Raw genomic sequence first — 13,315 nt, 5'->3', positions numbered from 1 at the left:
TCACTCTACAAGCCGCATACTTACTGGTAAACCTCCTAGTTCCTTTCCTCAACTGTGAATCAATGTTTTTCCAGCACAAATACCTGAACACTCACCCAGCCCATTTACTTTCTTCTATATTCCTCAGTCGTTCTTCATAATCAATTTTACTGTGAGCTTCCCTCGCTTCAAAACTTGTCCAGCCCATATCATCCTGCACAGCTTCATTTGTAGCCTTCCCATGAGCTCCCAATGCGATGCGTCCCACTGACCTTTGGTTGCCATCGAGTCCTGATTATACCCCTGATATCAAGCAAACAACTGCATTACCAAAAGTAAGTCCTGGAACCATTACACCTTTCCACATACCCCGGAGCACTTCGTACCTATTGTATCCCCATAGCGCTCTGTGTTTCATTATAGCTGCATTTCTCTTCCCCTTTACTGTTATTGTTTTTTCCTGTGTTTCCATATATATATTGCCTTCGTTTATCCATATACCAAGATATTTATATTCTTTTACCCGAGGTATTTCCTGGCCCTGTATTGCCACTGTCTGTTCACTCTTTTCATTGAATACCATAACAACTGATTTTCTAACGGTAAATTTCAGACCTAAATTATCGCCTTCCTGTCCACACATATTAGTTAGACGTTGCAAATCACTTTGCTTGTCAGCTAGCAACACAATGTCGTCCGCATAAAGTAAACATGGAAGCTGCTGCTCTCTTACTGTACCAGTATGTTTTCATGAGAGATTAAACCCGATATTACTTCCTTCTAGCGCCCTCTCCATTCTCACCTAGTACATCATAAACAGCAGTGGGGATAAAGGGCACCCCTGCCTCAGTCCCTTGTTGATATCAACTTTCTCCTCGCTCTTCATCTCTTCCCATTCAACGCAAACGGTATTTTCTATGTAAATCTCTCTCAAAAGCTGTAGACAATCGTCGCCTAAGCCTTCCGCTTCCAGAATATTCCACAAAATGTTACGGTCTGCGTTGTCATAGGATCCTGTAATGTCTAAAGAGGCCACATATAACGGTCTGCTTTCTACTCTTGATATTTCAATACACTGAGTAAGAACAAATAAGTTATCATCCAAACGCCTACCCATTCTGAAGCCATTCTGAAGTTCTCCCAAAATGCCATTATTATCTACCCATGCTTGCAGCTTTAATTTAATTGCCTACATTGCTAAACTGTATGCCGATGTAATGGTCAACGGTCTATACGAGTGAATTTTATCTTTCTCCCCCTTACCTTTGTAAATTAAATTCATTCTACTTTGTCGCCAACTGTCTGGTATTCGTCTATCTATTAAAGTTTTTTTTTTCCACTGCTTTCACCAATGCTTCTTTACTTTTTGCTCCTAGTTCATTAATCAGCCTAACGGGAACCTCGTCTAGCCCTGTGGCTGTGCGCTTCGAGACCCTTGTTATGTAATAAACGAGAAGGAAGGGGATTAACCGAAGGGCCCGATTTTTTTCTATTAGTCATATCATAAGAACCCAACAAGCAATGACACCAAGGACAACATAGGGGAAATTTTGCGAAATGCGAAGGTTGTGGGTTCGGTCCCCACCTGTGGCAAGTTGTTTTTTCATCCACTTTCGTTTCCATTAACTTATCGTTTCTTTATTTCATTTAGTAAGCACAAGTAATTGCCCCTAGGTTGTCCTTGGTAACAGTGCTTGTTGGCTTCTTATGATATCACTTTTTACTTGGCCATTTGCCAACTTCTTCCTCGACTCTTGCGACTATATTTGTTATTTGTTCAGCGTTCAAATTCGGGCTGGCCATTTTGCACTCCTTGCTCTCTTTCCCAACTGCACATCCCATTTTTAAAATGATGCGTCTATGGTCACTTCCTATGCTGCTATACTCTTCCTCGTCAATGGCCATTTCTCTCAACTTGTCATGAATTCCTTCTGTCATCAGACAGTAATCAATGGTCGATTGCCAATTTCGCACTTCATACGTGATCTGCCCTTCACGCTTAGGCCGTGCATTCACGATAACGAGGTTATGTTGCTCACAAAGATATAGCACTGACTTCCCCTTGTTGTCGAAATAGCCATCTAGATCCTCTATGCGAGCATTCATGTCACCTAATAGGATAATTTCCGCATGATTCCCGAAACCATTAATATCATCACTTAACCATTCTACTAACTCTTGATTCTTCACTGTGCAATTATTTCCGCTCCACAAATATTTTACGCCCTGCCAAGTTTTCTTTCTACTCATTGTACCTGATAACCAAAGATGCTCTTGACATTTTAAGTTTACTCTTTTCCATTTGGCTCCCTGATGGGTAAGCATTCTGACTCCCTCTTCCTTTCTTTCCGACATAGTGATGTTGCACCGTTCCCAAACATAATTCTCAATCACTGGCGGCTCTTCCGAGACTCTAAGGTGCGTTTCTGTAACCGCACACTCTCCTATCTGTTCTCTATTTAACTGCTCCTTGATTCCTCGCCATTCTCATACGTCCCCTCGCCTGCCTTGAGGGACCCCCCGCACACTGCACGCTTTCTTGCCATGTATTGCACGGCTTTTTCTAATGCAAATACCAAAGCTTTCAGAGCACGTGCCTTCTAGCGAAAATCGGTACGCACAGAATCTAAATCCTGAAGATGCCGCTAAGTAATTCTCACCAATGTTCTAAAAGCAATCAATGCCGCACAGACTTAAAGTATGACACGCGTTCGCACGTGTTCAACCACGCGGCCACACTTTCACTTTCTGAGAAGATGGATGGATGGATGTTATAAGCGTCCCCTTTGGAACGGGGCGGTGGGTTGCGCCACCAAGCTCTTGCTATTGTACTGCATAATGTCCTACCTAGGTTAAACAATAAAAAAAGAAAAGAAACACTATGAACTCCCACAATCAAATTTTCTGATCCCCTATTGCGAACTGTGCTCTTGTACGTCACCGTTTTTTGTCGTTTCCCTACTTTTATTCCACCAATCCTCCAATCGCCTCTTACTAATCCCTATTGCGGACATGTTTACTTTTCCACTGCTCTCGCTGAACCCAAGGGCTTCAAGGAGGCCAGTGGTGCCTAAATCGACCGATGGGTAGACGTCTTCACATTCTAATAAAACAGAGAAGGACTGCTCGCAGCGCCCTCTGCGTTTTCATTCCGGAAGCGTCCCGCCTGCTCCATACTGTGCGGTGCGCGTGCGCCTGTCTACCAGTGTTTCGTTGTCGCATGCCTCACTGCCCTCACTGCAAAGCACACTGCTAAAAACGGTTGCACCTTTTGGGGGCTTTGGGGTGTACGCATTCGCCGCTCCAGCCACTCGTCCCACTCAGGTACACTCAACTTTAGAAAAAAGGGGGCGTTTACTGCTCCGAGGCGGATGAACACAAGCATCCACCAATGGGCGCGCACTCTGGACTGACGTCATGAGCCGGACAGCCGGTGACCCCGCGAACGGAGATCACCGCCCGCGCTTTCAACTGGGCCAAGTCGCGTAAGCTGTGTGCTTCAGCCCCTCGTGAGAGTGAATTCCAGAACTGTTTGTGATGGTCTATCATGCCGGAAGTATTACTGCGAGCTTACGATGTGGCATTTGTTCCGTGTGCGTTTATTCCGAGCATATGATCCGGTGAAGGAACACTGCAGCGAGCATCGCTGACGCTGCGCTACGCTTTGCCAGAAAACAGGATCCCGCGGCGACCGCTACGAACACACATCCTGCATGTTTGTTCCATGTTGTTTTATTTCGCTCCCGAGTGAAGTTACGACGAGAAGAGTTTGCCAAAGACTTATAGTTGTGTCGCCTCAAAGCACTAATACTAAACCAAAACTCATCTATGAACGGTTTAATGGTAGGAGTGAAGACAGACTTTTAACTCATTCCTTCCGTTAGCTAAAACTAAAAAGTTATATAAATTAACTGCCTGTTTTTTTTGTCATATCCATCATGTGGCTATGGTGGCCACCATAATGTGGCACTGAAATTTGTTTTATGGTTTTAAACCTTTTAGGCTTCACGTTGACGTCATTTTTATTTGAATTGGAACACTTTCGGCTAGTTCGGTCAACATTGTGCATGCATATACTGCAGCAGACGGCGCGCTCCGCAAGAGTTTGAAACTATCTTTTGGTTCGTGAAAAACAGACAGATTACGAAATTGGAAATGCTGAAGCTATGTTGAAAACTCATTATTATTCAAGATAAACTGCATGCTGCGGTATTGCATATGGCAAGACGTGTCAAGCTGGCTTATGCACGATCAAGCTGAACTGGACCGCATCAGAATATCACATATTTCTCTGTTAGGCTGCGTACGTTATGTAGATATGGGACACCGTGGCAATAGAAAAAGCAAAATACTGCATTAAAGCAGTATATTCGGCGTGGCAGTAACCGTGCTCGCAGTCTATTCGTAACACACCTGACGCACGTAAGTATTGTGGCTAGTCACTATATAACGTAAGTCACCTCGCCAGGCTCCAGCAGTTCTCGCGGCTTTTGAAGTAGAATAAAGGAGGGTCAAAGTCAAGTTCGAGTATAATTAAGAAAAACTGCCTATGTTCGTTATCACAGTAAATATTTGCCTTGTATTATCGATACACTGCCAGATTTAGGCCTACTCTCAGGCTTTCGACTACCATGCAGTTGTATCGTATCAAACCATCGCTCTTGTTTGGTTGATTAATAGATGCTCAGCACGAACAAAAATCAACTTACCGTTGTCCATTAAACCGTGGTACCGAGCTATTATTTACACTATGGTCACACGCGATGAGTGGAGCTGGAAGCTTCCCAGGTTGTCGAAAAGCACTGAATGAAATCGTCTGCAGTACACGCACATCAAAGGTACGCGTTGCAGACGACAGCGCATTAAGAAACTATTCGCACAGTGACACCGAGACATTTTATACTCTACGAGATTTTAAACATCAAATAAATTAATTTGGAATTAGTATAACCTCGAAATTTAATAGCTTAGAAAGTTGTGTGGTACGCCAAGAATATTTGTTTCTAAGTGCCACCGGTTCCACCACTTGGGTGTCTGTTGTTTATAACAATACGGGATTGGCGATAATCCATGGCAAGAATCTGCACTAATCAACTGGGCAAGGCGCTGTAGCATTCATTTAGGCAAAAGTATTATTCTCAATGAACAACTTTAGTCCAAGAACATAATCCTTTGCATGAACAAAATGTACGAGTGTAAGAGGAGAGAGAGAAAAGGGTACATGAGTCGAAAGCATAGCATCAGGCTTTGAATATGTATATTTAATTCCATCAGTTTTCTAAAAGATAAAAAAAAGGATATCCTATCATGAATGAGTGATGACATACAGTTTCTGTACATGGTTAACAAGTAGGGAGGGTGCAAATGCATACACACTTCCTCAATATCTGTAGCATAAATTTCACAAATGAGCATCTCATAAAGACTATAAGTATGACAATAAGGCAAGAAGTCTATCGAGAATGTGTATGACAAAACAAGCCGAAAAAGTATGATAACAATGTGTATCCCCCTCCCCCCTACTATTCTATAGAAAACAAGAAGTTTTTATCATGCAGACATGGGCACAACCAAACTTGTTTCTTGGTTAGTCCACACTCACACAACAGCACTGAAAGTTATAATTTTTGTACACTCTGGAAACAAATTAATAATCTGTGCGACTAGTGAGCTCATATCTCCTGTTATATACATATGCTGCATGCCACAATGCCCCGTGTATCGTCAAACAGTCGCACCTTGTAGCAAAAAATAGTCACTCTGCATGCACACTAGGAACACCCACTCACTAGGCCACACCACACAAGATAAAAGCTACGGCAAGGAAATGGCGCGATAATGGTGGAGAACTCGAGTAACATGTGATATGTTCTCAAGGTGGGCTGGCTCTTTCAATGAACAACTTGCACTAACTGTAATACATTCCTATTTTAGAGAATCAAGCTTCCACAATTCGAGGTCATAAAGTTGCACAGGAAAAGTTTCCTTCAACTATGCAATAACGGCTCATCAAAAATCAACATTTAACATAAAAGAAAAATTACTTCTGCCTGCACCCACACTGCATTCATTAATCATGGGAGAGCTCAGTACAAATAAAAGAAAAACAAAAATGCCCTTTGAAACATTCAAAATGCTTATGCGCTTCCTATACGATTACATGATGAAATGACTTGTCTACTTTGGACATAACAGGATGTATCCATAATTTCTTTTAAAAACTGGAACCGAATTGCAAGAGAGCTAAGCTCAGTGGTGCACAAAAACAGCCGTGAGGACATGTCGTACTATGCATGTGCACCAAAATCACAATGTATGGCTTTTCTCCCTTCAACCCTGTCGCAAAAGAATTTTCAATACCAACTTGGAGCATCAAAATTCACACTTGTAGCACATACAAATGAGTAGTTATGCTCTCAATCAACCACTTTTTGCAACATCTTCACTTTTGCACGACATCACATTCAGTACATCCCCACAGTAGTGACAAGCGCTCACTGATGTTGCAACATTTCTGCCTGCCTATCCTCTCAAAGACAACACGAAGATAATGCTGATGAGAAATGTGCCTAGGCACAAGTATTTTTGATCACATCCACTTCTACTACTTGAAGACAGCTGACACATACTGAAAGAGAAAGTTGCACTGCATAGTCAGAACAAAACACAAAACTAAGCGAAAATTCAATAGGTAGTTTGGTAAAGGCACCCGAGTACCCAAGTGCAAAGATTTAACAAATTGAATCCTCTCAGAAAAATCAAAACAAAACGAAATGCTCGGTGCTGGATCTCAGCAGAACTTGTCAGTGGCAGCCACCAGAAAACGGCGTGCTCTATACTCTGTTTGATACATAACAGGCAATGCTGAGAAAGCTACACAAGTGGCGCATTTATGAGTCTCCTTGCACACATTTTTGCAGTGTACTTGTTTTCAATCTGCAACACTTTCAGTGGAATAACTTCTTTCTAAATTACAACTTGTGGATGTAAGGTTACATCAACTCGTGTGCTGTTTGTGCATCTTTGTGCTGCTGGTATGCGATGCAATGCTTTTGCTTGCAAGCTCAAGCAAAGCAATGTGGCCACTGGTCACAGAAACGTGTCACTCTGTGTGCTTGGTGGCGAAGAAGTTGAGATATACAATGCCTTCCATGTAATAATTTTGTTATATCTTGCGACATAAATGTATGTGATTTACGGTCACATGAAATAACATTCATACCTATGTCATTCTTTTGCATGTAGCACACCATTTGCACACCAATGTGAGCAGCAAGAGAAATCTCTCTAGCCTTCGTAGCATTGCCTGCTATGTATCAAACGAAGAGCTTAGCACTTCTGGATAGCAAACGCAATCAACCACGGTGAGAGATGGTTCAAAATGACCAGAGGAACATACATATCTGCTCCAAATTGACCAGTGGAAGTCTCTGCTATTGAGCAACAAAGGCAGCTCTGAATCGACCAGTACATACCTTAAAGGGGTGCTGCAACAGCTTTAGAACATGACACGTAAACCTGCGTTGTTTTTATGCAATCATGTCATGGACCCCAGTGCCTAACGTTAACCCTGCACTTGCAGCAAGAGGCCTACAGCTTCATTCAAAATATCACCTGCTATTTCCTTCAATTCCGTAAGTCCCATCCACATTTAGTGTATATTCCACATACTTATATACACAATAGCCACTGCCTGAATTCCTTTTGAAGTCATGAATAAACAGTGCATCCTGGGGGTAGAAAAGGGGAGAAATCTCATCACTGATAGGGCGACCGGATAATCCAGTGGCCTGAGAACAGTGCCACTGTGCCTGAACTATGACCTCAAAAATCGGGCAGTATGATGGAGTGTTGCAATGCACAATACAGAGGCCATACGAACACAATAGCTTCTCGTAGCGATTGGCAGAGCATGCTGGGTATTTTCAATGCTAGCACAGCAGCACCTTGAAATGATCAAAAAGAGGGCAAGGCTTATCATGAGGGTCAGCAGAACTCGAATGCCAATACCAAGTGGATTCAATAATTTTGTTGGAAAGGACTCACGAGGAGGTGCCCTTTAATAATGGGCAAAGGTGTTGCAGGTCCCCTTTAAGATGCGCACATCTACCTTAATTTTCAGTATCGTTTATGGAAGCATTTATCAAAAATTTGCCTTTTCAACAATATTTTGTTGTGCAGGGAATTTGACATCCCTAAATATGATCAACAAAATATGAGACCAGATCTTAAATAATTCTTGTCATATTTGCTAGAAACTTTCCACCCCCTTCTTTTTTCTTTTTGTACCTGTTATGATGAGAGCAAGGAAGGGTGCTTCAAATTAAAACCACATCAGTCACACAGCTATATCTGAGCAAGAATTATTACCCCATTGAAAAACTAAAAAAGCAAACACCTCATAATCCTGCTGACTGCCAGAAAGTATGGTCTGTTCATTAATCTACCGATTGATATCACATTAGCTAAATAGTGACTATCTTTAGCTGTAACTTGACACAATTATTAAAACATTTATTTTGCCCCATCAAGCTTAATTGCAGTGCTGCATTTCCTAGAAGACTTTGCATTATTTCTTTTTGAAAGGCGATTACACTACAGAAAAAGAGTTGTTACATCTGTGCACAATTTCTTTCAACCACCTCCTTTCTCAGAATAAAGAAACTGTTTAGACTCAAGAGAATATAGTTTCTTTCCTACTTGTAAGCAAAGTGTTAAACCCAGAAGTGGCTTAGAAGCTTCAACAAGTGCAAGCAACTCCAGCAGATTGCTCACAATTCAGAAATTGGCAAGCACAGTAAATTGCTCCCATGCACTAAGGTCAACCTTTTAAGCCTACTCATTGTTCATTCAGGAAAACTCAACAGCACCCTGTAGTCTAACAGTTATCAGTAACTTGTCTCAGTTATGTGCTAACAACATACATTAATTACTGAATTTACTGTGTAATTATGCATGCTACATCTATGATACTGGCATCAGCATACCGTTTGGCAAAAGTTCATTCAGTCTACTGAGCCCTAAATGGCCCAGCACACCATTTCTAGTGTCTTAGACCGATGCATTTCTGGTATCGTTCCATAAAGTACTTTCTGGGTGCCACGCAAACTAAGTCAGTGCTGCGTTGCTAGTATGATGGGCTGGCAATGCTCTGCAAAATATTGTGCAAAGAGAATGAGTCTCACAAATTATGGTCAACTAGCCATATTAAAAACTGACAACTAAGTGGCCACCCATTTTAGAGATGTGACCAAGGTTGCCAAAATTGTTACCAAAAATTGCTACATACAAAAGGGTGCTGCGAATGGCTAGCTACATATCTGATTGGGCCCAGGGCAGAATTCTTGGGCAATGACTAGCTGCTGATATGACACACAAATTCACTGTTTCAGTCCTACCAGCTATCTTATGTTTCCATAAACCCATGTAATGAAACCATAAAAACACTGTGTAGCAACATACCAATCAACTGCACAGCAGTCACTAGCCAGCTCAGTCATGTAGATGAAAAACAGTTCAAATGTGCATCTTTCCTCGTGTGAAAAGTTGTGGCATCAAAAGGTCACGCATGTCAAATGCAAACATTATTTGGCACACAGTAGCCCACCTTGCAAACTATGTTGGCCTTCATATCAATCTCATGAGTACCTATTTTCTTCTGCAAAGGTGCTTAAAACTGAGAAAAAAAGAAGAGAACCAGTCAAGCACAATCAGAAGTACTTAAAGCAGCTTAAAAGAGTGAAAAAAAAAATAGCTTGCAATGTCAACAGTCATGCCACAACCAACGGCGCATCGTTTATTACTGCCTACCTCACACCACTGTTAACTTTAGACATTTTTTCGTGTCAACGCAGACCATATGAAGGGGTCATAGAAGATGAACACTTGAATTGATTAACAGTGTGCAAACAAGTTAACCCTCGACCACCAGCAAACCTCACATCAGGTCGTCAAGCTCCACTTGTTCACTCACTGTTTATCAACCAGACCCTCACAAGGAGACCCTCAATATGGGACCCTTACGTCAGGTCATCAAGCTTCACTTGTTCACTCGGTGTTTACCAACCGGACAGGTAGACAGGTAAAAACTCCAAGAGAGTGCACACTCGAATGCTTTAAAGAAGCACATCACAGCAAAAGAAATACGGGTACTTGTTAACCACCCAAGAATCACGTGTCCAACAAATTTTGCCTTTGTTAGTGCGTGGTAGGCACAACCACTTCCCTCAATTCTGATTGCCCCCTCCACCCCCCTTACTTCACTCTAAGCTTGAGCATTTGCAACTTCACAAAAAGTTGAAGACGGCAAGATATGCATGTGGCAAAGTCCCACTGTTGTACATTGTGAATGATGCCTTGGCAAGTAGTATCTGGTTCCCCTAATTGTGAACACTCTTGAAAAGTAGGAGGAACACACAATGACACATTTCTTGAACTTCGCACCAATATAGTGACCAACATTCTACTATTAGGCACACATTAATAACAGTTCATGGCTTCTCAGGTGGCATCAGGTCTAACATGCAGCTGTTATCGCCGTATTGCAGAAATTTTCAAGACATAAATAAGTTTTGGCGTGACCCATAGGCACATGCCTGCACATAACTGTGCAATAAATACATGGCAAGTAGAGCATGAAATAATACAGCTAACATATACAAAAACCAATACACCTCAGAGGAATCCATGATCCACTATTTTGTTATACATTGCAGTTTAGGTTCTGAAGTGTTTTACGTACTGCCTACAATTTTTTTTATTTCTACCAATGTTACAGCAACCAGAAGGCAAGATAAACAGAAGGGACCAGCAAAAAGAAAGATTTGCATAATTTTGCGCATAAAAGCAACCGTTCATCTAGATGCATACGCACTGGCCTCTCTACATGTAAAGGTAAGGAAAACTGAGGGAGAGAACAATACAAGAAAAATAAAGGCATGCATGCAGAAACCAAACATCATTATATCAACTGCACCATCCTTAGCATATTTAAAAAAGCTGGGCAGATCCTGCTTGACACCTCCGTGGAATGGCAATCCCCAGAAAACCGCAGCACATGACAATGCCCAGAATACTTGACTAGAATGTTGGCAGTTCTACTCGCATGATTGGAGCCAAGCCCGCAGAACACTTGAACATGTCACCACGTGCAGTTTCAAAGTCAGCCCCTCCCTCACTCACTCACACACGCACACACAAACACCGCAGAATGACCAAAATTGTAGTATGCAGTGCTGCCTCCATCTGCTCAGCAGTGAAGAATCCAAGACCACAAACGGTGAGGTCTATGACTGTCCATGCACAGTGGCGCCTGGCATTTGTAGCGTAGGAGAGTACTCGATAGGTGGTGCAGCAGACGGTCCTGAGTGGGTCGGCTTTGAGGCTGGGACACCAACGTTGCGAGACTTCCAAGGGGAGGCTTTTTCTTCTTCCAAATGGCAGCAAATGTGGAAAAACCTTCAGAGGGATGCAGCGCTCGCACGCTCTCTCTACCACTTGTCTAATCAAGAGGCGTCTTTAAAGAGTTTTACAACACGCTCAAACTTTTCCAATGAATTCTGAACAGTCTGCAGGGCAAGCTGCAGTTCCAGGCGCCGCTTCTGCTGGTTCTGCAGTAAAACAACAAAAGCAAGCAATAGTTGCCCATTTCAGGAAAGAACACCAAACATTTACACTTTTTATAGCATATTGCAACAGTGCCATTAATCAAATCCATGTTGGTAAAGAAGCCAAAAACGTGACATACGCTCCTAAAACAATGCTAACAATGCAACACACCTTAACAAAGGCCTTGCACCACATATAATGTCACAGGCATTGCTTAGGACTTACGCGTGTGCATCTAAAACATTCTCATAGAGGAAAGCAAATGTGTGTTCTTGAGCAATAAATATTGAAGTGCCCTATAATTAATTTTGTATCTACCCTTTACATTACACCTAAACAACACGAAAGAAAAACTGCCAATATGAGAATGCAGCTTATATATGTGTGTGTGTGTGTGTGTGTGCGTGTGTGTGTGTGTGTTGTTACGCCCACAAAAGTCGTTACTTTGAAGCCGGGTAGAGTTAGATGCGATGGCCTTGATCAGCTGAGCGCCTGTCGACATTCAGCTAGCCAGCCACACGTCGTCTTCTTCGTTCACCACTCTTCGGTGCCCCCGCATACTGTTTGTTGAGGCATGAACCCACTATGCATGTAAGAGCGTCACATTTCCCTCCGCGCAGACGAAGCCCGCCGGGCAAGTCAAACAGGCAGTCGAGAAATAAAGGGCTTTAAACGGGCGACATGCGAAAGTTCAGTCTTTGCTGACCGTCGGCCATTTGATGTGAGACGTGCTATGCGGTAGGTTAATTTGCTGATACGCTCAGTAATAACATAGGGTCCATCATAGTGGGCCAGCAGTTTTTCACACAATCCACGTTTCCTGGTTGGTTTCCAGAGCAACACTAAATCACCAGGGTCATATATCACGTGTCGGCGTCGGCGGTCGCAGCGTGCCTTCGAGCGGCCTTGTGGAACAAGAGTGCGTAAAGAAGCAAGTCGTCGGGCTTCTTCAGCAAGACAGACTGTCTCTGATATACAAAGATTATCGTGGCTGGAGAACGGGAAGATAGTGTCTAGTGTATAACGAGGCGGACGAGCGTAAAGAAGAAAGAAGGGACTGTAGCCCGTAACTTCATGCTTTGAGGTGCTAAATGCGTACGTAATCAAAGGTAGCACGCTGTCCCAGTTCTTATGATCTGACGCGACATACATGGACAGCATTTTAGTAAGAGCTCTGTTCGTGCGTTCCGTAAGGCCATTTGTTTGGGGATGATACGGGGTGGAATGTCGAAACCATGAAGCACATCGACGAAGCATCTCTTCGACCACGTCTGCAGTGAACTGCCGCCCACGATCGCTGATGATGACTCTGGGAGGTCCATGTCGGAGAATAACAATGCGCAGCAGAAAAATAACACTTCGGTTGCAGTAGCCGATGGTATTGCAGCTGTCTCACAGTAGCGTGTCAAGTGATCGGCACACATGATAATCCAGCAATTCCCGTCAGATGAACGCGGGAAAGGACAGAGGAGGTCAATGCCAACTTGCTCAAAGGGAGTGCTGGGGGGTGGCACTGGATGGTGTTGACCAGGAGGAGCACTCGTCGGACGCTTGTAACGTTGACACTCGCTGCAGCTGGACACATACTGGGCATTCGTCTGGCGCATTTTAGGCCAGTAGAACCTTTCTTGAAGGCGGTAGAGAGTTTGCGCAGAACCCAAATGACCAGATGTTGGATCGTCATGCATAGCGTGCAAGACGGAGACACGGAGACTCTCCGGGACCACCA

General features: G+C 43.1%; 2 protein-coding genes across 2 annotated transcripts in view; both read right to left on the bottom strand.

The window, feature by feature from the left end:
* LOC142578803 (F-box only protein 47-like) overlaps nucleotides 1–5,119 on the bottom strand; it is a 49,258-nt gene extending 44,139 nt beyond the window's left edge. Inside the window, exon 1 of the mRNA XM_075688391.1 lies at nucleotides 4,689–5,119. Within this exon, the coding sequence (XP_075544506.1) occupies nucleotides 4,689–4,698 (10 nt within the window). The 5' untranslated portion in view covers nucleotides 4,699–5,119. The remainder of the gene's footprint in view (nucleotides 1–4,688) is intronic.
* A 100-nt stretch (nucleotides 5,120–5,219) lies between these two features.
* LOC142578804 (uncharacterized) overlaps nucleotides 5,220–13,315 on the bottom strand; it is a 50,946-nt gene continuing 42,850 nt past the window's right edge. Inside the window, exon 11 of the mRNA XM_075688394.1 lies at nucleotides 5,220–11,588. Within this exon, the coding sequence (XP_075544509.1) occupies nucleotides 11,484–11,588 (105 nt within the window). The 3' untranslated portion in view covers nucleotides 5,220–11,483. The remainder of the gene's footprint in view (nucleotides 11,589–13,315) is intronic.

The sequence above is a fragment of the Dermacentor variabilis genome, chromosome 4 (assembly GCF_050947875.1).
Source record: "Dermacentor variabilis isolate Ectoservices chromosome 4, ASM5094787v1, whole genome shotgun sequence".
Classification (NCBI taxonomy): Eukaryota; Metazoa; Arthropoda; class Arachnida; order Ixodida; family Ixodidae; genus Dermacentor; species Dermacentor variabilis.
This window is presented reverse-complemented; position numbering and strand designations above follow the sequence as displayed.